This window comes from Falco rusticolus, chromosome 5 (genome assembly GCF_015220075.1).
Source record: "Falco rusticolus isolate bFalRus1 chromosome 5, bFalRus1.pri, whole genome shotgun sequence".
In the NCBI taxonomy this organism is placed as follows: Eukaryota; Metazoa; Chordata; class Aves; order Falconiformes; family Falconidae; genus Falco; species Falco rusticolus.
The window spans coordinates 74,660,166-74,688,093 of NC_051191.1; the positions used below are offsets into that span (position 1 = coordinate 74,660,166).

Here is a 27,928-nt window from a genome sequence, read left to right on the forward strand (position 1 = left end):
TGTCAGAGACTGAGACAGCCTGCTCCATGTTCTTGACAAAGTGCCCGACCTCTGTGAGCACGGTCCATAAAATGTGCAGTCTCTCGGGCTGGTTTTCCTTACCCATTACCTTTAGGGATGGGGAGGGGTTGATACATTTGTATAGAAATACACATATTTATATGCAAAATACATAACTTGTGTAAAGGAAAATATTGTTACTGGCTAAACAGGAAACTCTGGGGAGTATTTTCAAGACAAACCACATAACTTAGGACCTCTGCTGTATTAACATTTGGTAAACTTTGAAAACATTTGTCCCCAATATTTGCCTATGCATACTTAACATGAGGTACACTTTGCCCTTAAGTAGCATGTATTTAAGTTCCACCATGCAGAGAACAGCAATCTTACTAAAATAAGAGTAGTTTTTTGTGTTACACTGTTCTAACAACAAGCATCACTGTGGTTTGAAACAAAGGTTGGTTCTAGAGGCAGAAGTCCAGTTTAGGGGCGAAAAAAATAGCTCTACCTGATGCACCAGGTCATCAGAAGTGACAGGCATTTCAGATGTTCCCAAAGTGGGTGGGAAACCACTTCAGCGGGCTCTGTCAGTGCCTACCTGTCTCAGCCCACAGTGAAGCTCTAAGCAAAACAGTGTAGCACAGCAAAGAAGGGCCATGAGCCACGTGTCCTTGAGCTGCACACTGTGCAAATGGGAGGAGTGGGACCTTCCTGCTGCTGGATCCCCTCCACCCCCCCATCACTGAGGTTACGTGTACTTCTTTTTGCAGAGCTGAATAAAATAGCACAAAACCCACAACTGATTCAGTTGTTGCACGACTCTTTGATTCCCCCTGTCCTGAAGGAATACAAAGGAAAGGACTGGTTGCAAGCTATTTTTTGAATTAGAAACTTTATTGTGAATGTTACATCACAAGATTTTGTGCAGCTTAACAGCTTAACTATTACACAGTGAGACTTAATTCTTTACAAAGTCCTGTGGTTTGTCACCTGAAGCAACACAAAGTGGAGGCAGACTAAGCGTATGAGGCTTTTATGAGTGTATCAGGTACCTAGTTTGTATCTCAGATCCTGCGAATGAAGCATTGCTTCCTGTGCCCCTGCTTTTCTTCCCATCTTTCTCAGTGTAGGCTGCAAAGTCCTTAGGCAATTAGGCAAGGGTCGTTTGCTCCCACACCTGCACAGTGCTGTACAGCAGCACAAATAGCATCACCACCTGGGGAACCTCCCTGAAGAGAGGTCACTTGTTCCTCTCAAGATAGGAAAAAATAGGGGTGCTGTTTTAATGTGGGAGGTTTTATCTTTAAATCAATAAGTTAAAAATCTTCCCCATACACATAAATGTCTCAAAGATAAGAGATAAAAGATCCTCACCTGGATTGGTTTGATCTCAGAATTGTTACCTCTGTATTACTATCAACTTTACTCCTGGAGGAAAGAGTGCCTAGTTAAAAACACTCATCTGCTAATCAAACCAGAACAAATTCCATCAGCTCCATGGTCTTTGGTAATGCTGCTGGATCACAGTGCCAAGTTTTCACTCTTACTTAACAGTTTTCCCATGAAAGAGGGAAGAACAATGTCAACTCACTTCCACATTTTGGGTTTTAATCACAAAGTACCTGTGAGAGCACTGCTAATTTTTTTCCTATGAGTGCTGCAATAGATGGGGAGGTGTCGTTTCTCCAAGTGTCTGGAGAAGTCTGATGGGCTGCTGTTAAAAGCTACTGGGCAGGCAGTAGTATCCCCTCAACATTATTCTGTTTCCTGTTATTTGTACAGCATATACCTTAAGATCCACACTGTTAAAATGAATATCTTGTTTGAGAATTTATTACTAAAAAGAGGACTTGGTTATCAATCCTAATGACAAAATTCTTTTATTTTGCTTACAAAACCAGGTGCAGAGCAGAGTAACAGATTCTTCAGTACACCATCAGCCCAAGAGTCTTCAACACTTGTTTTCCCCTAAAAAGTGGTAAGAGCTATGAAATGTATACAGTTTCTGGATTCTCTGCTCTGTCACAGGAGAAACTGGGAGAGATCTGCTCCTGCCTGAAATTTTGTAGTAGGTGGGAAAAGCAAGAAATAGCTGCTAATAGAAGCAAGAAACACCCCAAGTACCGAAGTTGAGACACAGCAGTAAGCTGTAACATTGTTTCCCTCGCTGTTTTAAAAAAAAAGGTAGAATAGCAGAGAGACTTCAGGATGCACTGAAATTCCAGGCAATTCATTAAACAGCTGCAGGAGAGATGCAAGAAAAAAAAAAAAAAGTAGAGTGGAGACTGATGCTTGATTTGCACCTTGTTGTAGCTCATTCCCCCCTGAGCCGGAGAGCTGTGGCAGGCAGCAACAGGTGTCCCTTGTAAAGCTGATTTTCCAGCAAATGAGCCCTCTGCTAAATTGAGTGCCAAAGTTCATTCAGCTAGTCCTTCTCAGAGAAGCAGCTCAAATAGCTTTTGTTACCCTGGGCCCTGTCTACCAGAGAGGAATAGAAAGTGTCTTCCATGTGCTAGTGTAAGTATAAGGTGTGGGACTGTTTTTTGTTTTGCTTGGTTGCTTGCTTTGAGTTTTTGGTTTTTTGGGGGTTTTTTGGTTTTGTTTTTTTTTTCAATGGGGAATTACAAGCAATATTTAAAAACACATTGTAAATAAAAAGATAAATATTCTTTAATGGAGCATTACTTATATCTGTTTGAAGGCTTGTGTGCATTTAGAGAACATACTTATAATCTAGCTGCAATGTTTTTTTCTTTTTAAGAGATGTTCTGTGTGTCTACTATAGGAGACTGCTTCAGCTTCCTGGTAGTTATTTTTAAGGTGTACATATTTTATAACAACCATAATAATTGAAAGAAGTCTCTTTAAAATTATTCCAAGATTCTTACTGTTGTCCCTTTTTTGAAGTATCCTGTGGCTAAGGACATGTTTGCTAAGGTAGATGTTACTGCTTACAGAAACAAAGGTAGAAAAATAAACCTTGAGATCTTGACTCTGCATATATAAAACCAAGCTTCTGGCATGCAGAAAGTTGCTATAAACCAATTTAAGTAAAATATTAAGTATTTATGTCTATTGCAATCTAAATTAAAACTTACATGTGATTTTTCTGCTTTGCTTCACAAGATTATACAAGTGGCAACTCTCACGTTAAATGCTAGTGAAGCATGTTGCTGTTTTTCAGAAAATAACTATTTTTTTTCTACTGAAAAGGAAAGCAGGGAGCTAACTTCCCAGGGAGGGGGAAGTTGCTTCATTTTGTTTCTTGATGCACAGTTTGAGTGAAAAGACACAGTTCAGTGAAGTCTCTGTCCTTCTGGGGGGTGAGTTGGTATTTGTACTATGCAGGGGGAAATCCCTTCAGGGTCAAGGAGTCTGGTGTTCTGTCCCCGCAAGCAACCACGTCAGTCCCTCTCACTCGCGTGGGCTGCCTCATGAGCTCTAGTTGTAAAGCTGCTGTTTAATTTTCCTTTCCCTCTACCCCTAGCAGAAGTCTGATGTGTGATGGTGCTGTTCTAATAGACTGGCTACAAGTGAAATGCAGTCTTGGAGAGTGTGAGGATGGTTGTTGTTGGTCATGTAGTTTATACGGTTAATATACACTGGACTTCTCGCTGCTCCCCTGCTTCGTACTTTAAAGCAAGTGTTATGATTTGTATGTGTCTTGGTTTTGAGGGGTTTTTTTTAACACTGTATAGAATCTTGTGGAGATAAGCAATAGCGTATTTTTAGAGCTGAGGGGCTGAAAGTGATAGAATGGTGGAAGATAGATTTTGTTTCTTCTGTCCTTGAAGGCTCACTTGAAATGCTGAAACTCTTCTTGGACTCACTTTTCCTGCCTCCTCACACCCCCCAACCCAGTATCCACAAAGACCAAACCCAAAGGACAGCCTCATATTTTCCTGAAAGTAAACTTATTTAAATCTTTGCTTCTGAAACCTGTCACGAGATGCTTTCAAGAAAGAATACTTCAACTGACTTGTGTAGCTGTGGCTGCAGGGCTTGACTGGGAGGCCACAGAAGGAGATCAGAAACTGATAATGTCTATAGCTGTCGGAGATACCTTCAGTAAATAGCTGGACAATTGTTGCTGTTAGACCTGAGCAAAAAGTTATGGAAGCAGAGGAGGAAGTACATGCTACAGACGTGATCAGAAGTAATAGTTACAAAAGTTCTGTGAGGCTTTTGTTTCTTTTTAATGAACACTTTTTAGATATTTTTTTTTAAGACACCCAATTTGTGATAAATTCGTCTAAATAATATTGCTTAGTGCTTCCTTTAATGGAAAAAGATATTCAGCTCCTGGGTTGCAGAGAGTTCTTTTTTTTATTTTTGTTCTCCCTGCCCTCCCTGGCGTGGATATTGTATGTAGGAATAAGTAGTGACGTTTCAGAAAGTATTTCTTCCTTTCCTTCCCTACCTTTTCCAAATCCACATCACTCTAGTTGCCTGGAGAAATAAACATCCTGACTGAAGGTTTCTGTCCCAGCTGGTATGTAGACCAAGGATTTTCAAACCCCTTGATACCAAAGCTCCAGCTTGTCTGTTGAATGGAAAACTTGGCACAAAGAGTATGTGTGTGCTCATCGTCCTGGCTCTGACATCCTGTTCCTGTTCTTTCCAGATACTTTGCAAGAAAGGGGCATTGATAATGTCTTCAGAACATGGAGCTAGCAAACGGCATCACAACCCAGTGGACAGTATATGCAGAAAGATCAAATCTATCCAAATGATGGATCAGGTCTCTAACCCTGCTCTGCAGATACCAAAGTTTCAGTCCTGTAACTTCGACAGTCCACAGTGCGGTATTAAAAAAAATCTGGAAGAAATACTGAAGAAAAGAACTCTTAGAAAATGTGATAGTGCTGGTCTGCACTTAATCAGTCCCAGTTCTTTCTCTGCAGACTTGATGTCACCTTATCTCAGGCGTCTCTCCTCTGACTTGTGTTCTGCAAATGCTACCTATTCAGTTCTTCAAAGTGAAGAGAGATCCAGCAGCTTGTCGGTGCCAGGGTGCCCTATGGAGAGCTGTTCTCCATCCTACTTCAGATCCAGAGAGGCTAATACCCAGAATAAACTCTGTGCTCTATCAGCTATTGAATCTAAAGATATGTGGTGTGAACAGAAGTATCTTACGTCTAGTCCAAATTTATTTTTCTTCACATCTGATAAAAAGCCAGAAAGCACTGTGATCCCATCTCCTGTGCCAAAGAACTTGCCTTTGAGTGAAAGAGGTAACAGTCCTGGAAAAACACCCTCCCAATCCAAAATACTAACCATTTGAACATTCGGCCTACATAGATGGCGTTTATTTACTACTTAAACTAGTAACAATACATTTGAGAATCACTCCAATAAGACTTCAAAAAGTTTGGAGTAAAACCTTGTATTTTCTCTAAAAAATATTAATGTGAATGTAAAAAGCAAACAAGTAATGAGTCAAGCCAAACACTTTTTCAAATTTTCTAATTCCTCTTTGTGGATAAGACCTTTAGCTATTAATTTAGTCTGCCTTTAATATAAAAAGATATGTGTGTTTGGGGGTGGGTTTCTGAGGCTTCTTATTAAGTTATTAAGAAAACAATCCTTAAAAATATGATCATGATTATTTTTTCTACAATATATCTGGAGGGGGAGAGAAGAGCTGGCCTCTTAGAATATTCTTTTCTGTATGTTTAGTTCATGCAAAAGAATAGCCAGAGTTGCCAAAAATGCCTGTGTTTTCGTTTTTTAATCATCTAAAAAAACCCATACAATCAAAAATTTACAAAAAATGTCATCCAAGCTGTGGAATGCTATGTATACTTACGCTATTACAAACATAATACTGTAGTTAAAAACAGTGGGGTATGAGCAAATAAAGATGGACAACAACAAACTTATTCTCCATAGAATGGAAGCAGCCACCGGAGTGCAAAGCTGACTTGTATGATGTGAGCTTGATCTGTGAAGAAGACCTACTGACCACTATCTTTTGTGCATGTGACTTAGAGCATACAGGTTTGCCAGTGGCTTTTCATTGCTCTGTTTTGTTCTCCTCTCTATGAATTTTCGAGGCTGGGTTTGAGTTATGATTCCTGAAACATGCTAATCTGTGATATGATTAGACTGACTAGCTCCCTTAGCTAGGTGTGTGTGGCAGGTGCAGAATAAACCTATGATTCTTCTGCATGGTGCCCTTCTCTTCCCTCCTCCTTCCTCCTCCAGCTGATCTCTACACTAAAAGGCAGTGAAGGAAGTTGAGAGGCAGCATGATTCCAGCAATCACCCTTATTGAAATGACTGTTTATTTCTCTTAGGCTTATTCCTCTTAGAAAAGAGAACTTTGGGAAACTTCAGAGCAAGAGAACTCCTCTGAGTTCCACCTCAAACATGACTAAAAGTGGTAAAGAAAGTAGTTGTCTAGCAGAGTAAGATAATGTCACAGGGTTTGCCTAGTTTGATGACATACCTGAAAGCAATAGCACTGCAAATGTGTCGTTTGCTTTTTTTAAACTGAAGTCCACGAAACTAGTAAACTGTGTTTTCACACTTCTGTATTAGTAAAACCAAACAAAAAGCTCTCAACTGTTTCTTTCCAGATCGAACTAGAACGCAGGTGTCAATTGCTTGTCTACAGCTCTGGAGGGCAGTTCAATATGCACTAGTGCAGATCAGTAGTGTGCTTTTTTTTTTTTTTTTTTTACAACTTTGTGTGATGGCCTGCTAGGCTTTAGAGTCTGGTGCATGGACATCTGTATCTATTTTAGGAAAAGTATCAGTTTCCAAGATAGTTGATTATTTGAGACACACAACTAGTCGGGGATCGGAAGACAGTGGTCTTGAAGAGCTGTGCAACATGCTTGACCCAGATCAGAAAGATGTCTCTGTGGACCTGGAAACATACCATGCCATCATGAAAGAGTGGATTGAGGACTGTAAGAGAAAATGGTAATAGTGTTTTTATCAATCAATCTCATAAAAGCTTCCGTGAAAACAGAATAGAAAGCTCTCCTGTAGCTTGTGCCTTCTGTAATCAGATGGTATCGGGACACTGTGACTACAGTGTGAGTTTTGGCTGAAAGCTTTTAAATGTTGCAAAGCTGGTAAGCAATCCAGTGACATTGATTTTGTGACTCTTGATGCTTCCTTATTTCAGGGAAGATGATGCCACTGAGGACCCAACAGCAAACATGGAAGACCTGGAATTTAAAGTGCATAAGAACACCTCTGAAGGTGCAGACCTCTTTATTCTTGTTTGATTTGGGAAAACTCCACTTTTTTATTCTATAACCAAAAATCCCACCTCTTTCAGCAAAAAAGATGCCTGTCCAGATGAATGTTACATCAGGAAGCTTGGAGGCCTTTGGTGGTGATGTGTCTAAAGGAGACATGTAAGTTCATTTAAGCAATTCTTGCTCAGAATTTAGTACTCTTAGTTTTGAATTACTTGAGAGCAGTTTCTAGAACCACTGTTTCAGAAAACTGTCTTGGCAGAGTTGTAATGCTGAACTTTGTCTGCAGTAGCTTTTGATGCTATCGTGTTCTTCCTCAGCTTTTGCTCCAACTTAAAAACACACTAGTAACTTTCCCTACTGATATCTTGGTCCTTCTGTGTCCATTTGCCGCCTTAATTCCTTGTGGCCAGAGTTTTGCTGTGTTTCTTCTCCTTTTTAAACTGGTTCCTTCCCTCCTCGGAGTTTTTAGGAGTATGACAATAAAGACATTATCTCCTGAAAATCTGGTCCTTGGTTTTGCTTGGGTTTTGGTTTTCTTTCTTTATAGTCGTGACTATGATTTGGGTTCTGTTAATAACAAATCACTTAAACATCAGAAATTTCAAAGATAAGATTTTTGACTACGCATAAAATGTAAAAGTTAAGATCTGCTTTCCATTGCTTCCCTACTGTTTCTTGGGTTCTCAAGAGTGGTCCTTGTTCAAGTTTCAGTTGAAAGCATAAGTGGGAGGTGATTTAGGGGGAAAAGAAAAGGATCCAGAAATTGTGGCATTAATACAAAAGTATTACTGGTGTCCTAAAGAGGTGTTTAGAAAAGGCTTAAGATACTGTCATGCAGGCATCCAGATGTGGCACTTGTCTAGTAGCATACCTCAATTACGGGGAGCATTTTAAAAGTACTTAAAAACAAAACAGTTCCTAGTGTCCACTGAATTAGAGAACTGATCTGGAGATGATCAAATATCTCTGTGCAGAGAAAATGACTGTACACTGCAGCATTGCAAGTCCTCTGTGGGCTCTCCTCTCACCTCTGATCAGTGGAGCACAGCATCAAGACTTCTAAAAAAAAAAAAAAAGTCTAAATGGAGAAAGGTGATTACAGTTAATGTTTCCTCATTTTGTTACTGGAACAGGGAGACTTCTGACTTGATAACCTGTGTTGCGGACCTGCAATACAACAACCAGAAGCTTCAGGAAGAGAACAACAAGCTGAAGCTCTCGCTGGAAGCTGTGGATGAGACCAACATTAAGCTACTGGCAGATAATGAGGGTCTACGTCAACAAATAAAAAGGTGAGAGACACAGACCCTGATGGCACCAGGTCTACAGTGTAATGGCCATTACAGTAGTTTTCCAAGTGGTCTAGCCTTACTTTATGCTTTTAACCTCACCAGTGCTTCATGAGAGCAACTTTCTTGACTTAATGTAGTACCTGTAAGGTTTATCCCTCGTGTGATTGTTCTGCTCTGTACCTCCTCGTTCTTCTAAAATCAGTCATTCATCTTATAGTCTGCCTCTTGCAGCATGAGGTGCTGCAGAAGCACACAGGCAGAATCTTAGGGTAAAGCTAAACAAAATGAAACTACTTTTTTTTTTTTTTTTTAAATTACCCTTAACATTATGAAGAGAACAGCCAAGTTCTGGGAGGTTACCAATCCTGGACCACACACTTGCTGCCAAGCAGAGGGGAAATGAGCACACAACAGCTGTTTTGCTAGTCCCTTGAGAAACTAGTGAGTTGTCTTGCCAGCTTAGTAGTGCTGCAGCCTGGGGACCCATCAATGCCGCAAATATGACCCTATTCATAATGCTCATCTGATCTAATTAATTCAGATGTGATATAGTTATGTCAACTACCAAACTGTTGCCAGTATCATCTGGGAGATTAAGGCAGGGGTCCTGCAGCATAGCTGGCATGGGATGTGTGCCCTCATGCCGGACCATGTCCTCTGCAGCCTGGAGCTAGCCAGGAAAAGGGCCTTGCCCCAGTGGTTATCTATACACTGGTTGGGGTATCAGGTCAGGATAAGAAAATGATGCAGATCTTATTCCTGAAAACCAAACTGAAATGGTTTCCATAACTGCTAACAATGAAGTATTGTAAGGATGAGCTTGTGTGCTCAGGTAGCCTGATATATTTGACTGTAACAAGCTAGGTTGTTAGGTGGATGCAAACAAGAGTGGGGTTTGGTTTTGGTTTGGTTTTTTTTTTGATGCTATGTTTGCTTGGGATTTCATACCTTACTGTGAGAGCAAAGGAGGCTCATAAATAGAGGATAAGTTTATGAGCCTTTACTTACGGAACAAAATTAATGGGCTTAAACTTAGTTGCTGCTCTTCTGTTGTGCCAAGGAATAAGTCCCTGGTGGCTTCTAAAAATACTGTTCTTGGTATTTCAAGCCTAATGACCAACAGTAACTCACTGAAGTTTCTGTGGATTTACTTCCCCACATACAGCATCCAGCATTCTGTGCTGAGAGCAAAATCACTGGAAGAAGAACTAGAAGAAACAAAAACTAACCTGAACCTGTCAGAAGAGATGAGACAGCAGATTCTCTGCCAGAATAAACAGCTAGTAGGTGCTTTTGTTTCTTAGCTTATGTTGTACAGTATCTCGTACCTTGCTGTGACACTGGCAGGGCCACTCACACTGTAAAAATCAGTAGCATGACTTTCTCTGTACCAGGGGGTACTGAAGCTTCTTGGAAGTGTCTTGAAACGTGTTGTGTTAGTGTTATGGAAACAATGAAGTATTTGCATGGAAGTTTCTCTAAACTATTGTCAGTTACAATGAAGAAAACCATTAAAAGGGACAGTCTCACATATAACTGTGCTTAAGGACCACAGCTCTCATGCTGCCATCATTGAGCCCTGTCTGTTCTGAAGTTGGTGATATTATGCCAGAAATCCATGTGACTTCTCTAGAACCAGCAGGGACAGGAGACTCTGTTCAGATGTCTGCTCACAAAAGTCACTTTTCAGAACACCCCTAGGATGTTGTCAAGACCCATGTGGGCTGGCAGATATGACAAGGGCCCATCAGAGACCTGTCGGTGCTGGGCTGACAGCTGGAAGGCAGGCAGCACACCTCGGCGTGTCTGAAAGGGCACAAGTGAGAGTATCTGAATCGCACCCCAGGTGTCAGAGTAGCAGAGGCTGTGTGGCTGTAAGAAGTGTAACGCAGCCTGGCAATAAGGCTGATGTGGCCGCAGCTTTGGCAGGTGTTGCCAGACACCAGAGTGTAGGGTCTCTGGTGGACATAGGTTTGCGTTGCTGCTGTGCCTGTGATTCACGCCACAGTGGCCACCCTGCATCTTGCTGTGCAGAGGTAGCTGCAAGCTGGTGTTCTACAGCTCTGTGCCCTGCTGGTGCTGGGCATTTAGAAAGCAGGAAAAAGTCTTCCAGGCCAAGCAAGAACACAAGACTTTTTGGTGCTATCCTGCTGCAGCATGTGTATATTTCTTCCTGTTTTGCTTTGATTGGAGATTACATGCATAATTCACCTTGTGAGAAGGAGGTGGGGTAGGAGAGAGAAATATTGTTAGAAGTTTTGTAGCCGTGCTTGGAAGTCCCTTAGTTACTGTCCCCTGTGCAGTGGAGGTACAGAGTGGGATACTACCTTTTTCATGTCTGATTAAAAGCAAACAAAAAAAAGTGTAGCGTGGCTTATAGACTTTCCAGACTTAACTCCAGGATGAGCACAACTAGACTTGCTCGCTCTGGCCTTGAATGCCTCCTTCCTATCATCTATGGTTTGAGTTTTACTCTGATTTGAAATGCCTGTGTCAAATCCTTCAGTGAGGGTTCATGAGCTGGACCAGCCCCAGCACTCCCCTCCTGGTGTGCTTTCTGGAGCACCACAGCTTCATATTGGGCTCTGGATGATGTGGTCTGTTGCTTTTTCACTTAGGGTGGCTTTGAATGTTGAACTTGACATGCTAAAAACAACTTTTTTTTTTTTTTTTGTGTGTGTGTGTGTGTCTGTCTCCTAAACCTGATTAGGAAAGGGAAAATCAGTCTCTCCTCACCAAAGTTACTTCTCTCCAGGAAGAGGTAAAATAAATTGTGACTTTGCAAGTGTGTGTTCTTGTCTAGTTAAATGCTCACAATTTAGAAGTGAAATGTTTGTCAGACTTTGAAGCCTGACATGCTAGTTAGGTTATCAAAATACCTTACATTTTACAAGGATGACTTAACATAAAGCTTTGTATCTTGAAGTTGCACTGTGCTTCAAGTTTTGTGTTTGCTGGGTAGGTAAGGATACAAGGTTGAAGAAGCATGGGGGACAGGGACAAACAGTTCTCCCCTTCTCCTTTTCTCAAAGTACTATAAACATTCCAAATAATTCTAGTTAACACAGCTACCGATATATTGGTATATATTGAATATATTATATTGAAACAATCTCAATCTAACACGTTTTCTTTTCATATTCACTTCTTTTTCTCTCTTTTAAGATCCAAAGGAGGAGCCCTGTATGGAGCTGTAACTCCACCCACCCCCCCCCCTAAAAAAAAAAACCCCAAAACAACAAAAACAACAAAAAAATTGCAGTGGCTGAGGGCTCCACTCAGATGGATCCATCAACACTGGCCAGGAATCTACACGAGTCTTGTAGAGAATATACTGCTAATAGAGCTATATCCCTAGGCGCACCTTTTTCCCTCCCCACACTCCCCCCTGTTTTTTGTTGGGTTTTTTTTTTTCCCCAGAGAAGTAATAAATCTTTATTTCATAAAACTAAATATTTCATTAATCAGTTTTTACCAGGTGATAAAATGTTTAATACTTGCTTACAATCTGTATTTTAGACTGGTTAGGTTGCAATAGAGAAACAGGTTACATCATACATAGTAATGAAAAGCACGTAGTAGATTCTGGAATTTCTCATCTATTATAACAACGTGGTAATCTTGTTCTTTGCATGTTTACCAAGCTCAAAATTCAGTCTTTGTGAAAAACTTGTAAGTCCAAATAGCTATTAAACTGCAGCTTTCTAGAAATAATTCTCGTGCTGCAGGCCTCAAAACTTTTCTGTAGATTTTCAGGTCTGGTGGTACTTTATAAATCACTTTTTGAGGTTTTCTTTCTTTTTTTTTTTTTAACAGTGTTCTGGAGAAATGGGGAGGAAAGGAGCACAAACTATTTCAGTGGGGCAAGCACACATGCATAACTGTTGGTAGTGCTTTAGAGTAGGCAGTATCTTGGGGGTGGAGATGTCATTTTGCTTAGCTCCTTCAAGAAGAAGCTGTCAATCCATTCAGGCTGTGCCTAAATACTCTGTATCTTGTTTAGAATATTAGGAATAGCATGGACACCGATGGACTTCAAAAGAAGATTTTAGAGCTGTCAAAAAATGCAGCAGATCTTCAAGTAAGCATTTCAACTTCAGGAGGAACAGAAAGACAGCCTATAGCTTATTCGGGTCTAGTGAAGGGAATTTCTGCTTCTGGAAGGTAGGCAGCCCTGAGCCTGTCAATATTAAAGAACTGCAGTGCAATCATCGCTCGGACAGTGCCACAGCTCTGGCGAAGAAGGTTGCTGTCTGGAGGCTAAAAATTGGGCTAATATAAACAATCCACAGTTTCATTCTTTCCTCAAAGTTAAACTTTGAGGGAAATTTTCCCCCAGTATTTGAGAAAATATATCACAGCCATGCTTTGCCTGATGTTGCTGAAACTATTAGTCTGGACAGACAAGAGGAAACAAAGGTGACCGAAAGTGGAGAACGCTTCCACTTTTAACTGGGTACAAGATTTGAACTTTGAAACACACCAGGCAAGGCATTCAAAGAAGAATTTGATTATTTTTTTTTCTAAACAAGGAATGTTTACCCTTTTCCCCCTTCGAGTAGGAGATCAGAACAGACTTGTATTACGGTGCATGCTGATGACTAGAATTATTTTTAATCTTTTCATTCTTCAGATACAAGCACATATCTATGAGAACACTGTGGTGACTAAAGAGGCAAGCTTGCTCCAGGTTAGTTGCTTTTGCTTCATTACTGTCTTGACTGAGAATACTGACTATGGGATGATTTGTAAAAAGGCAAGGCAGTAGTCTTCACTGTGGCACTTCTATTTCTACTGTTCTCACACTGCAGAACCTGATCCTATAAATGGCTTCAAAGTAGGCGAGATCTGCTTTAGGACCTGCATATGAGTCAGCATAATTAAAGGTTTCAGGAGTATACTTTTATTAAAAAAAAAAAAGAAAGAAAATATCAGAACCTATTAAAACAAAACAAATTTGAAAACTTCAGAAAAATGTATGGAAACTTCCAACGGCTACTTCCTTCAGCAGCTGGTAAGAGAATATATCTGCAGAAGATCCTTCCCTTCGTGAATTTTACTTAAATTGTTGAATTTGTGTCAAACTAGAGATGGTGATTCAGAGCCCAATGGAGAAGCAAATTTGTCCTTTCTCATTTCTGATGTGTAATTATCTAGGCTTTGCTAAAAAGTGAACATTTTTGATGTTTTTAAGCATGTAATTTTTTTTTATTTGAAAACAAAGACTTAAGAATACATAAGGGCATTGACATTCTCTGGATTCGTGAATTACACAAATAGCCTTCTAGGCTAATTGTGTTTATTTATCAGAACACATTCTAAATCAGCTGATAAAATATTTGACTGTTAGGCTGTCTGCAAAAATAAGTGCAGCTGAATTAAGACAGTGGCAAGAGAATCTAATTTCAATGTGATCCAGCTGATAATTTTGTAGCTGGGTGTTTTTTAATAGTGTTTTTATTTGCCAGAAGCAGCTTGAGGGCACAAGTGAATTCACTTTTTTTTTTTTTTCCCAAAATAGCTTTCACTTTCTTCTCTTTGAATGATTCAAAGCTTTTCTGGCCACTCTGGTATCCTTTTATTTTAAAAAGGTTTGGTTGGTTTTTTTTTTTTAGTCTGTTGAATAAATGGGAATTTTGAAAGCAGACTGATAGATTGCATGTTTTTGTAGATAAAGGTAACCGGTTTGTATAATCTTGAAGAAACTGGTGTGGAAAACTGACTGCTTGTTGGCATTAGGATCTGTGGGATAAGTTTATACAAAAGCTAAAAAAATCCCCCCTCACAGCTCTTTATCCAAAGGTAGATTGGATAGGATGGGTCACTGAATATTTTGGCATAACCTTTCTTTTTGCATACCTTCTGCGGGCCTGGAAGATAGAAAACACTTTATTCTGCCCCCCCCAAGCTTCAGAACCACGTATCTGTTGTCTGACACTGCCAAGGCTGGAAGCCTGGTTCTATAACCTCACTTTTCATGCTTGGATTTCTGTGTATTTCATCTTTTTCAAAACTCAACTGTTTTTTTAAGAGGAAGAGTAGGAAGAACTCATAAAAGGGATGAGAGGACCAAAGCTCCTACCTGAAGTTCCTGTTTTCGCAAAGATACACTCGGCTTGTCTATGCAGTGTCTTCCACCGTAATGGCATAACAGGATTTAAGCCCATTGCTAGTTTGTGATAGTGAGAAAGATAATATTTCTAGTAACACCTCAGCCTTGCCGTGAGGGTTGATACGTTCTCTATCAGCCCTTCAATTAGGTGGTGTTTAATATGCAGAGTGCTATGCTCTGTGACTTTAATCATGAAAACCAAGAGAGTAAACTCAGAACACTGCAACTTGTTTTAAGGGTCATTTGGGATTAAAACTCATGCCAGGCATAATATAGTCTAGGTTTTCAGCTAGAACTAGAGTGCTTCTGTCCAGTTTAATCTGCTACTGCTGGTAGTGAAACCTGTTAAGTAATAAATTAAAACACAGCACCTGGAAAGTGTTTTTCCATCTCCTTCGGGAGTTACATAGAAAAGGTCATCTTGGCTTTCTGTTAGCCAATATGCAAGGTAATTGACTGTATTCTTCTAAAATTGAAGCTCTTTTTATGTAACTATGTTGCTGCTCAAACATAAATCGTGCAGCTTGCTGCTGTGGTGTAGGATCAAGTATAGCGAGTGCTGTTTTGGTTACAAAGCATCATAGCCGTAAATATTACAAATACACAACCTGACATCTAGCACATTGAAGTAAGCTTTAATGGCTCTTTTCTCCACAATCCCTGCAGAAGGAGCAGGACATCAAGGAACTGAAGTTAACCATTGTGGAGTGTTCCTCAGTAATAGAGGTATGGGACTGAGCTTAGGTTTTAATTACACAAGGGGAAAGCATGCATATCCTATGCTTATTCTGTGTAACAAACTAACACTCTAACTAAGTCTGATCTATGTTTTAGACTTTACGGGCAGAAAAAAATAAGCTACTGGAGAACATGCAACATATGCAGCAAGAGCTGATCTCGTGAGTATTGTGAACATGTTCCAGAAAATGCAGTTCATCAAATGTCAAAAAGGGCTGATTATTTTTTTTCTTCTTTCCCCCCCTGTCTCTTCTAGAAATGGGTTGAGTTTCCCACTGTTGTGTAAATCTAACGGTAATATTCCTGAAGGGATGAATTCACTGCACTGTGAGCTGGAACTTGCTCAGTCTTCTGAGGTATGAATCAAATCTTTATTGAATCTCATCCCAGTTGTCTTGTATCAGTAAAGGAAGAAGAAAGCTTGTTCCCTGTGAATTGTTAGATAGTCCTGGAATTCAAAGCCATTAATCCTAGCACACAAGGATAAAATGTGAGGGTTACAATATTGTCCCAAGTACATTGGAGAAAGTCCAAAAAGCAAACAGCACTGAGATCTGAAAAATGTGATGTACAAAATACATCTGTAAGAACTAGGGTCATACATTTAGCTGGAAGAAAAGCGGACTGATAGGAGAAGATAGACGTTTTCAAATATATAAAGGGTATTATGCTGAAGAAAGTAAGTTGTCTTCTTGTTGTACTACCTACACCAGACACAATTTCCAATTGCAGGAGAGGAGGCTTCTTTTTCCTTGAAGTCTAATGCAGTGAAAAAGAAAATTAGAGTAAGCATCTTGACAATGTTGAGGAGTCTTCATCTAATTTATTCTTTAGATACTCTGATAAGCATCTTTCTGTAGGTACTACTACCTTGCTCTTCAGCAGGTGTGATGGAGACTGATCTTTAGAAGTACTGCCCTGTTCTTTTTTTTTTTTTTTCTGGGGTCTTTGGGTAGTGACTTGGAGGAGGACAGGAGAGGCATCCTTCTGAGTCTGCCACAAGCTAACATACTCTTAATACTGCAGTTGAGCCTGTTGGAGTTGCAGTGTCCCCCATGTCCTCTGAAGAACACCTGGCAGGTGGTTTGATGACTTTTGGGAACTATGATTTTGATCAGACATGCTTCATGTAACACTGGAAGCTTGGTCTCTAGTTTACTGCTCTCGTAGCTTTCCAGCACTCCAGTGGAGCGCTACTGGGAAAAACAATTTACGTGTACATTATGGTTTTATTTCAGAGTTTTTATCTGAGCTATTCTGTGCCTGTTTCCCTAAAGACGTTCCGTGGAGTCCCATCCTTTCTTACAATGCTGTCTTCCCTTCAGATGCAAGCTGTGCAGCAAAGCTGATAGCAAATATATGCTATTGTAGTGATTTCTCTTGTAAGACTTCACTGTGCTGCTACTTGCTTTTGTATGTGGGGCATTTGCAAAAGAAAAAGAATCTAATAATGGACTAGAACTACAGGCCCAAAAATGAGAGGTGTACTTGGCTAGGCAGCTCTGTTTCAAAAATAATGTATTGTCCCCTATTGCAGCTCCCCACGGCCACAGTGAGTCACTATGTTTACCTCCCCAGATGCTGTAGTGAGACACAATCCCACCAATTCACCTGTAAAGCAAGTAAGGGCTCTGCTTATTCATCACTTCACAAAGCCTCTTCTGAATGAAGATAACTAATTATTGACTTCCTCTTGCCTACTCCTGACATGAAAATTTACCGTGGATTGCTCAGCAGCTTGGCTGGCTTGCTTTTTTAAAATCCCCATGACATGATGGGTTTGAAAACTTTTACAAGCTTCAAGTTTCAGTAGCTCTGACCTTCTGGTAAATAGGATGCAGGGATACTTCTGAAAAGTCTAAATGTCACTGATGCTGGTTTGTAATAAGGAGATGTCAAAATAAGCTAGCTGGATCTTCCATCTCTTCAAAGATTCTCAAGGCTGAATGGACGTCCCTGGATGAAACGCTGGATCGTGAAGTGCTGCTTTTGCTTCAAGGACCTGAATATGCAGGAGAAAAATTTAAGACTGTCATGCACAACCTGGTCAGTGGCAGAGCTTGTGTGAATAAGGATGTGCTCTTCTATCAGCCTTTTAATTAGGATTTCTCTAAGCACTGATGGTCAGATCATGTTTTCTCCTTTTGAAAAAATAAGAATAGCTGCTCTTGGGGATGGAGGGGGTTACACTTAATCTAACAACATTTTGCACCTACTCCAACACCGTAACTTATAACTTGGGTAATTCTGGGCATTGTGTCAGGCTAGTACTAAAAATGCCAGCCAGGGTTTGGTTTTTTTGTGTGGTGTTTTTTTTGTTTTTTTTTTTTTTTTAGGAGGAGGAGGGTGGTGGTGGTGTTTGGTTTTTGTTGTTTTAGGGGGTTTTGAGGGTGTGTTGTTTTGCTTTTTCAGCAAAAGGAAGCCTCTGGAGCAGAGGAGCTTGTCATGACTGCTTTACAATGGGTAAAAGACCCTGATGTGAACATGCAACAGGCTTGGGAAAGTAAACTTCTGGTAAGCAACTGCTTCTCTGAAGCTATTTTATCAAATAGAGGGGCTGTGCAAAAACTTGAGGTGGGATCTTACTGCTGCATGCTAGGTATATTAATTACTTGAGATCATAGCAATCCATTTGGGAGTTAGAGATGTCTGTATGGAGAGATATGTTTTGTAACATTTTTTTTTTCAAAGAGAAAGGGGATGATTGATTTTTCCACTTAAATGCTGCACTTCTCCTGACTTGTGCAAGAGCTCACTTTGTTAAAACTGTGCTTGAAGGGTAGATAAAGTCAGTTTGAAGAGGAAAATGAGGTCAGGTGGCAACACTATATTGTGTGAGCTATGAAGCTTTTTTTACTACTGCATGTTTGTGTGCCTTGAGCACCTCCTTTCCCCTGTGTTCTGAATCTGGCTATGGTAGCAGACAGTTTTGCCATCAACAGGAGGAAGGAGGTAGGTTTATAACCAGATTTCCAAACTAAAACCCTCATGGGGTTTGCTTTCTTTTCAAAGGCAGAGTTCTGCTTTTGCTGGACACGTTCCACAGTACATATTTTACAACTTATTCGTGCATAATTTATTTTTACTACTTCTCATATCTCTAGGAAGGCTTGAAAGTAAAGACTTGTGCTCAAGGTAACTGGCAAAAATAACTTCCACATGTGGTAGCAGTGATCTGTGGACGCAAGCTCTTGCTCTATCCTGCCCTCCCATGTAAGAGCATGGTTTCTGAAATCTTGATCTTACTGCAGGGAGCTTTTTCTCTAATCTGCTCCTTCTTGCTAATCTGTTGTTAGGAATACTGTTATAGAAAACTCTACTAAACTGTATATTAATGGTATCTTTCAGCTCCTTAATAATGCAAAACCCTTAATTCATCCCACTTGGGTAATAGTAAGTGGTACCAGGGTATGTGCTGTTTTAAGCTGTTAGCTTTTAAGCAGAAAGCTACTCTTCTTTTCCTCTAATACTGCAAAATGTAGCTGGCCCTCTTCACTTTTTTTTTTTTTCTGGGCAGATGGGAGAAATCATTGGAGGCAGCCAGCTTTTTTTTTTTTTTTTCCTTCTTTTTGATGTAAATCCTGAAATCTTCCCCTTGGAGAAGCTGCAAGCATCTTGGTCTCTTCACCCTGGTGTGACTCTGAGTAGACTCTAGGAAACTGCTGGCTTGTGCATTGATGTAGGTTTTTGATCTTGACTGAAAACTTTCTCCTTTGAAGCTGTCACAGCTGCAAAGTGCTTGTTAACTTACCATTTGTGTTGGGATTGTATTCCTGCTCAACATGGGATGCTGAACTTTTGGTGTGGGTGTTGCAGTTGATCGTGGCAAATGAACCCTATTCTGGCTCTTAGAGAGTGATGCATTTAGAAACTAAGCTAAGAGATGATCAAGGAAGAACAAGATTCTTCAAAACCAAAAGCGTCCTATCCTTCTGGGACCTGTGGGGATGGAAAGTGACTTCATGTCAAATGTATTGTCTTCACCTAGCTAGAACAAGCCAGATCTGTGGGAAGTATGGTCTATGGTATATCTTGGACCATGTACTGTCACTTGAAGACTAAACACTTCCACACAATTCCCTCTGAAATATATTATGGACATGTTTTACTGAGTTTCAGCGTTAAATATATTTTAATATATATTATACATGAAGTAAATTCTAAGTATGCCTGTGGTTTTGTGTGTACATGCATATACTGATGGTGACAAAAACTTTTACGCCCTTCTCCTGCAGGAAGGCAAGACTGTGGCACATGTGCCCTGATAAACCTATACCACTTGTGTCAAAACTATGCTGTTTCTGAGAGCAAGTGCTGCCTGTCTTGGCTGACAAACTGATCTTCAGGATGTGGGCATTTGCATATGGTCACATCCCATGTCATCCCAGGAAACATATCTAGCAAAACTGCTCAGTCTCTGTGGATTTTTATTTATTTTTAGCTTGATACTTGATGTGTTACACTTTTCTTGAGTGAAGCAAGTAGATAACGTGGCCCATATTTGTGGGATTGATGTTTTCCCCTTTGAACTAATGTTCATATTTCTGGGATTTTACATCATTCTTACCTGACCTTTGTTTGACTCTCATTAAACATTCTTTAAAAGCTGAGAACTCTATTTTGTGTATTCAGTTGAACAAGGTCAGAGAAATAGGACTGGATTGTTCTTTCTCAGTACTTTATACTGCAAGCCACTGTTCAGAGAAATACAAAGGGTGCAATGTCACTTAACACCTCATTTTTTTACCCTCTTCCCCCCCCCCCCCCCTTTTCTTCCCACAAATTAGAGGTAAAAGCAAAAGCCTTGGTCACAGAGGTCATCCCTTGGACAGATGCCATCTGCTAGGCGTGTATGACAAACTGAAATATTGTCTTGATAGTTTTGGTGGGGTTTTGTATTTTGCTGTAATGCAAACTTAAATTGGTGCCAATGGACTCAGTTATACTTTGAGGAAAGGGTTACAGAAGCCTAAATTATCAATTTTAGGGCTTCTTGCAAGATGGTTGTTATCAAAACTTTCCATTGTGAAATGTTTTTTCTGCTGTATCTGGGCATCTTGTGATGGAGTCTTTCTGGAGTAAGTTGTAAAGATTCCCTCATGCACCATGTAATCAGCTGCCACACTTACCATATGTACTTGATAAACATGTATTTATTCTGCAATGGCTAAAGAGGAAGAGGACTGTATGTGTACTCTAGATCTGCCCAGAAAGAAAGGCTGAGAGTGACTTTTCACTCAGAAGTAACTTATTGAAAAAAGTGGGAGCCATTTGACAAAAATTGAACTAGCTTACTATCTCTTGTGCAAACTGTTACACATTGCTCAATCTAAAAAAAAAAAAATTAAAAAAAAAATTTCTTGAAGTCCTAATACTTGGCAAGAGTCTAGCCTCTCTGTCCCCATATCCTATCAGATTCAGGAATTGGAAGGCACAGGTCTGAAGTTTAGGTAGCTTTGTTAACCCATTAGACTGCACAAAACACTTTTGCACAAAACCCACCCATTTCTCCCTCATCTCTTCCTTATTAAAATGTATTTCTCCTCACTTATCTCTTCCTCTGCGCCCCACCCCCCCCCCATCCCAACCAGATGCTGAGTGAGTAGATGACAAAACATTGTCAATCATCCACCTTCTTTATTACTGATAGCATCAGATGTAGGTGATGATATTAAATGGTGGAACAGGGAAATCTATTCTCATCATGTAAATTGGGGCTCTGGTTTACTCTCTGGCTCTGCTCCTCATCTAACCACATGACAGCTCGGTTTCAAAATTCCACAGGCTCTCAAGCAAGAACTAGGAGAAAAAAGACACCTTTGGATCCAGAAACTTGATCTCTTGGAAAAATACAAAGAATCCCTAGATAAGGATTTTATTCAAATGGCAGGCGATTTGAGGAGAACCAAGACAGAGCAACTTCACCTAAGGAAAGAACTCTCTGCCAGGTACCCCTTCAAAGCATGTGGGTCTGTCTTGGGGGTTTTTTTTTCCCTCCCTTGGGGTGTTTTTATTATTTGTTTTTTGTTGTTGGTGGTTGCGTCTCTGTTTGGTGGGGTTTTTTGTTGGGTTCGGGGTTTTGTCCTGTGGAATAAAAAGTTTACTGATTTCTGAAGGCTTTTTTCATGGAGGAAATAGTCTGCTGGTTTGAAGTGTGGATCTGGTTTTAGCATAACACATACGCTATGTGGGACTCTAAGGTTTACGTATGAAGTAGAGTCTTGGAGCTGCCTTTGGAAACACCAGGGAGACCACAGACTGAGCAGTTATAGCAAGAAGGCAGGGCCTATCTAACAGGTGCAACCATTAAATAAAATGTTGGGTTTGTGTGAAGCAGAAGACCTGTAAAATATATGCCTGCAGGTATTATTGCTTTGGGAGACAGTTGCTAGCTTCAGATGATCTGTGTCAGTTTCTTAAGGGTATCACTTCAATGAGTTATCTCATTACATACAAAAATGTAACTTAAATTTCAGTTTATTGGCACATGGTTCCTGCTATGAGTTTTGATATTACAAATATGACAGCAAATGACAGCAGGTGTAAACCTCTGCCTGCCCACCCTTCCTCTTCTCCTTGGGCATCCAAGAAAGTAGCCAGTCAAATTTATTTTTTTTTTTCTAGAACAACTAACTTGAATTTGTTATCTTTGTGGAACCCAGGCTTACCTATAGTATCATCCTTCTGCTATCGTATGCTAAATATAAAATTTTGCATGCATGCCTCTACCTGGATTTGGGGTGTAAGGAGCTCCCTAGGGCTTTGCATCCTGGAGAGCCAATATGAAGCAGTCATGATGCACTTTAGCTTGACTTACATTCCATTTAACATTGTTAATATAGACTTCTTACATGCTTTCCCTTTACTCAGAAAAGAGCTGACAAAAAAACTGATGGCTTGGTTTCTTAAAGCTGCCTCTCTATCAAAATTGTTTATGGCGGCAGCAACAAGAAAAATATATGTGAAGATAAGTTAGAGAAGAAACAGGCAAAGGGTTTCTGCAGTGGAAAAAAAGGGTTCCTTGAAAGTTATCATCTTTAGCGCTGGTTCTGATGGCATCTGCTTGCTGTCAAGTGGAATACCCTCTGAAACACTGGGAAATCAATCTGGTGAAGCTGTGTAGCTGCACTAATAGCTCTGGTGTTTCTTTTCTAGAATGATTGACTCTATATCCCAATACTGTTTCTCCAAAACCATGAGACAATGCATTCTTTTGACAAAATTGTAAAAGTTTGTGCTGCTAAGCTATTCCTCTGTAAGAGTTCTCTGGATATTCCATGAGCTACCTCTACAGTACCCAGCTGGTTGAGGCTGGCCCTGCCCTTGTGCTGTTAGGCTGGGAGAAACCAGGGAAAATCTCCACCCCTTCCTAATTCTGGAGCTGCCATAGAAAAGCCTTGTCTGCCTACTGGGTTGAATTGTGCTTAGCAAGAACTAAGTCCTTGGTGCTGGGTCCTGGGGAGCTGCAATATGTAACGGCTGAATGTGGTTCTTGATGCGTGTCTCGACAACTAAAGTGTGTCATCTCCTGGGCATGCCTGCTCTAAATGTCAGTAACGGATTGTGGTTTGTGCTCTCTCACCCCACAGGCAACGTGAGATAGTAGCTGTCAAACAGTTACAAGAAGAAACTGCTGGCCAGGCAGAAGCCCTTGGTTTAGAGCTGCAAAAAGCTACAAAGCAACTTGAGGATGCCAGTAAACAGGTGAGGGACAGTCTAGTTCCTTCTATGCAGGAGACAAGCAAGCAGATGCGAAAGGCTACCTACAATGCATCGCTGCTCTTGGGGAAAGGAAATCATGTGTTCGGAACGGAGTGCCTTGTTGCAAAAGTGTAACCAGCAGAGGAAGTAAAATTTGAGGGGGTGGTGACAACAGTTTGCTGATGAAAGAGGCAGCATTGCATATTTGTGGTGGGTTAAAAAAAAAAAAGAAAAAACCCAGCCAAAAATAGCTTCCATACACAGTCCACCCCAACGTAAAAATGCAGAAGTTCAGAGGGAGCTTTATCACTTCCTGAGAAAGAACAGATGCAGTTTGGTTTCATTTACATGAACTGTAGAGGTTCCTTGTGTTAGCCAGGCTGCTGTATTCATTTTTATTCCCTTCTTAAATATTGTTTTGTGCTTAGGTGGAGGATCAAATTGAAGCATTTCACACTGCTTGTGAGGAAGCTGCATCCTCAAAATGCAAGTTAGAGGAAGCCATTTCTGAGCTGCAAAAACTCAAGGTTGTGAATGCAGCTTTAATGAGCACCTGCCAGTTGCTTCAAGAAAAGGTGGAGGACCAGAAAAGTGAGTAACTACTGGCAGCATGCCAGCATTCACTCTTGCATGGGCAAATCCTTTATGGTCTAGTTATGGCAAGGGGATATAGGACTGATTTGCAGGTCATCCAGTAGAATGCTCTGTGGAGTCCTCCCCCCTGCCACCTCTCTCTCTCCCTGTCCCGTCTGTTTGTGTGTGTGTGTCGTGGTGTGTGTGTGTCCCCTCTTCTATTTTCCCTTCTCCTTTAAGAGGTCTGCAACCACAGCATCTGGGCTGAGAATCGGGTGGGATCTCAATGAGTGGCTGTTGGGCTGGACCAAAGCTGCAGAACCTCCTACCAAAATCTGCAGTCCTAGGAGGAAGCATTAGTAACTCCATGGGTGGCACTGGCGCTCCTTTACCAAAGGTCCTGTTCCCATACCTGAATGGCCCACCTTATTCTTCGTAAAGTCATGCCTTTTTCTTCAGCTTCCTGTGCCAAACAGAACTGATCTTTACGTTCTGCATTCTGCTTGTATTTGCTTTGTGTTTTTGAGTAATGCCATGTATTACACTGCTCTCCTTAGTAGAAAGCAAGCGTGTCATTGCATTGTACACATGCAACTCTTGCTACAGAACCATGGAAACTTCATACTACCTCTTGTTCACTCGCTAACATCAATACTCCAAAATCTTGGGCAATTGGAGAATACAGTGGTTTGATTCCAGTACTTTTCTTTCCAAATTCTGGAGTGCATATCGCTTCCTCATAGGGAAAAAAAAAAAAATGACTGACAGGCTACTGAAGATTTGGCCTCAGGCACACATTTCCCAGGGCAATGTGACTATGTGCATTGTAAAAAAAAAAAAAAAAAAAAAAAAAATTTATGTGCAAATTACAGGTTGTCTTGTAGGAAAAAAATTACATGGGAACCCTGTGCTTTAGCTCTAAGGCACAATTGTTATGCACTGATGTGGCAGAAACAGCTCTAGACTGCTTGCTGACTTCTGAACAGCAGTTTAGCATTTTTCACATGTGTGTGCTCATGTTGCTTTCATGCTTACTGCTTCCTTCAAAGTGTGGAGTTTGAGGTATAACAATGGAAATAGTGTGTCATTTTACAGCTCTGAATAGACAAAGCTCTTCTGCAAAGTGAGCTAGAGTGAGTAAAAAGAGAGAGAACCCCAGAGATGTGGGAGAGACTGGTGCCTCTGTGACTCAAAAAAAGAAAAGTAAATTATAAAAAAACCAAACAAACCAAAACAAAAAGACCTTCCCCACTCAAAAAACAAAAAAACCAAAAACAAACAAACAAAAAAACCAAAACCAAACCAAACATTGCCACTCTGGAAACGGCTGTGACTTTAGCTTTAAATGACTCCAGGTAGTTTGCAAAAATCTCTTTATGCAGATAAATGGAAATCAACCAGTAGATGTGTAGAGATGTTGTGAAGTCTTATGAAGAACAGGGCTGCCAAACAAGGATGAGAGTGGGGGAGGACAACGATTTATCTTGGTTCCTGCAGAAAGCCAGATGGGTCTAGTGCCCCTTCCCCACCTACCTACCTACTCCATTCCCCTACTTCCTCCCACCTGTGTGGTAAGAAATGAGAAATTAGGGAACCTGTTGGCCAAGGAAGCTACTACACAACCTCAGCCAGCCTGGCACAGCTCCTTCTGTTTCAGATGACTAATCACGCCTCACCGCTAACTGCCGTGGCCCTGATCCAGTGAAAAGACTGAACAAGTACTGAGAGCCGCCTGGAATTTTCACTTGGCCACTAAAGTGACAGTGCTAATGAAACCTCCTTTCTCTCACACACACATCATTAACTGTAGCATAAAAGCTATGGCTTCTGGTAGAAGTCACCAAAGGCAGGCCCTGGCATTGCCGGACTTGAACAAAGACTGTTTCCAAGTATAACATGGTGCCCATCGACTCTAAGAATTCTGAATAAGATGTCAAGTTGGAAGGACAATTGTGTCTCTTCCAGTAAGCCTTGATGGAGTCATCCGTTTCCATAGGAGCTGTGTGTGGCACCTGAACACTGCCATGAGGAAGCATTGCCCCCACCTTTATTGCAAGGGGAAATGTAACCACAGGGAAGAAAGTGCCCGGTGTTTTATGTAGGGTGGAACTCACAAAACAAAATGCACTTCTAAAATTCTCTTTCCTGTGAAAAATGGTTTTAGGTATAACCAGACTAAAGCAAAGTACAATGGGTTTGTGATAGGCAGAGGTCAGGTTTAAAGATGCTGTAACGTCCAGCTACTTGTTATCAAATTATAAGGAACCCTGTAAGACTTGTAAATGTCTTTTCATAGCAACTGCTAATGCACTGAGATGGGAACTGCTTCAAAGGCGATTCTGTGAATTGCTGTGTCAGGTATGATGCTTGTTTGGTGGGAGAAGAAAAGGTAGGCTTGCACAGGAGGTGTTCTGGTGGAAGGATATCTACAGCTGAGATAGGCTACAAGTAATTTGACAGCATCTGGTTCCTTCTCTAACATATACACGACTGTGGGGGCAGTAAACTGCATGTACTGATCTGTACGTTATTATTTTCCTTCAGTCTTCTGGAAAAAATGGGCTTACAGGTGTGATGTTGGTATTCACTGAGAATGGTTGTTGGTGATTGTATCAAATGGGGCTGAGGGAAGCTTTCCCTGATGCATTGGTGTGATTTGTCTGTCACAATCAGCCCTCTCTTCTGCAGACAGTCTTGTAAACAAATGTTTAAAATATTGTAATAAAATATTTTTCAGTATCCAGATATTGGAATAGGCAGTGAAATAGTTATTACCTTTGTGCCCCTCTGTGGAAATGTGTTGGAAATTATATAACTCTGGAGTGCTTTGCTTTGAATAAAAATACTTTCTTCAAGTTTGGAAGGAGGTGGAGGGGGAGACATTGTGGGAAGACTTTTTTTCCTAACTGGCTTTGGTAAGGAACGCTATAGCTCAGGGTCTGAACGGTCTGGATTTAATGCAGAATAACAGTGTATTTCTAAAGAGAAACAGAAGAACCTAAAATTTATCCTAGGCTGTAACAGAGGCATCCGAGGAGGAGAATTAAAACTATGGACCAGCTGCATGTGAATAAAACTTGTATTCATGCATAAAGGTCTGCAGAATTAAAGGCTGGAAGTAGCAAGGGGAAACGGCTGCATAGTTTTCCTGATAGCTGAAAACAGTTCAATTTGGATAACGTTCCATTTTGTTCATAATTGGTAGTACTGTTCCTTCTCTTTTTTCCTTTTTTGTTTGTTTTTTTTTTCCCTACGTTTGCCTGCCTTAAACTATTTCTCCATTTCAACAGTGCTGTGCAGAGTTAGAATCTGAGTGTGGTCTGCTGCCCACATCAGCTGAGCTGGTAAAAGGGAAGGTAAGTGTGCTTGCTATGACTGTTGCTGAGCCTGTTAAAATGTGACGCTAGTTTTGTTTGGATTTTTTTTTTTAATGACTTGAAAGAAATAACTTTCTTGTGAGAAACTTTGCCAAGTTAAACATTCAATGAAAATAATTTCAGAACTATTTTTACGTATGCATGCGTACACATGTATACACATACAGAAGTGTACTCAAAACCTTATTGCAAAACTGGTTTCCTATTGCTTCTGAACAGTCGCTGTGACAAGATACAGGTGTTTGATAAATTGTGTTTTGAGAGGTATCGGAGGCTGAAGATGGGGCTACATCTTCCCATTTCTTTTCCATTTTTCATCATTTAAGCAACATTGGGTCAAATGCAGCTGCCTAAGTGTTGCTTCAGAAGTTTCTTCTAGCTACCTTCAGATGAAACCTCTTCAGCACCAAGCAGCAAGCAACTGGTGTGCATTCAGGGGCAGGGGACAGCTAGGGCAGTGCTCTGTCTCCATGCTGCTGAGCTGGAGCTGCCCTCCTGCTCCTGCTGAGGGAAACCTGACCTGTGTAGCAGGTGCTGAACACTGGATGAATGTTCCCTTTCTCAGTCTATCTGCTTGGCTTGGCTGAAAAGGGCAGTGGGGTTTTTTATGTGGCATTTTGTGTTTATTTTTTGTAGTGGTTGGGTGAGTGGGTGTTTGTTTTGTTCTTCTGTCCTGCTCATCTTGCCTGGCTATGTAGTATCTCATTAGATACCTAGCTTGAACTGACGTGTCTGTGCAAATGTGAAGTTGACTTATTCTATCTTTTCCTGTATCTGTTCTGCATGTTAAGGATATGAGCTTTTCTAGACAAAAAAGCAACAGATAATGTATTTGTATAACTGTTAGTATTACATTATGCAGATGCAACTGTGCGTGTGTGTGGGTAGTTGGTGGCATTAATGTATTCAGCGTGA

General features: G+C 40.7%; 1 protein-coding gene across 1 annotated transcript in view; it reads left to right on the plus strand.

Annotated features, from left to right (window-relative positions):
* Positions 1-4,654: 4,654 nt before the first annotated feature.
* IRAG2 (inositol 1,4,5-triphosphate receptor associated 2) overlaps positions 4,655-27,928 on the plus strand; it is a 39,412-nt gene continuing 16,138 nt past the window's right edge. Inside the window, exons 1-20 of the mRNA XM_037389778.1 lie at positions 4,655-5,237; positions 5,896-6,003; positions 6,753-6,933; positions 7,142-7,218; positions 7,298-7,376; positions 8,354-8,512; positions 9,678-9,795; positions 11,223-11,273; positions 12,516-12,593; positions 13,146-13,202; positions 15,291-15,350; positions 15,459-15,523; positions 15,619-15,718; positions 17,295-17,426; positions 17,775-17,876; positions 21,147-21,310; positions 22,952-23,066; positions 23,492-23,654; positions 25,933-25,994; positions 26,927-26,992. Of these exons, the coding sequence (XP_037245675.1) occupies positions 4,655-5,237; positions 5,896-6,003; positions 6,753-6,933; positions 7,142-7,218; positions 7,298-7,376; positions 8,354-8,512; positions 9,678-9,795; positions 11,223-11,273; positions 12,516-12,593; positions 13,146-13,202; positions 15,291-15,350; positions 15,459-15,523; positions 15,619-15,718; positions 17,295-17,426; positions 17,775-17,876; positions 21,147-21,310; positions 22,952-23,066; positions 23,492-23,654; positions 25,933-25,994; positions 26,927-26,992 (2,520 nt within the window). The remainder of the gene's footprint in view (positions 5,238-5,895; positions 6,004-6,752; positions 6,934-7,141; positions 7,219-7,297; positions 7,377-8,353; positions 8,513-9,677; positions 9,796-11,222; positions 11,274-12,515; positions 12,594-13,145; positions 13,203-15,290; positions 15,351-15,458; positions 15,524-15,618; positions 15,719-17,294; positions 17,427-17,774; positions 17,877-21,146; positions 21,311-22,951; positions 23,067-23,491; positions 23,655-25,932; positions 25,995-26,926; positions 26,993-27,928) is intronic.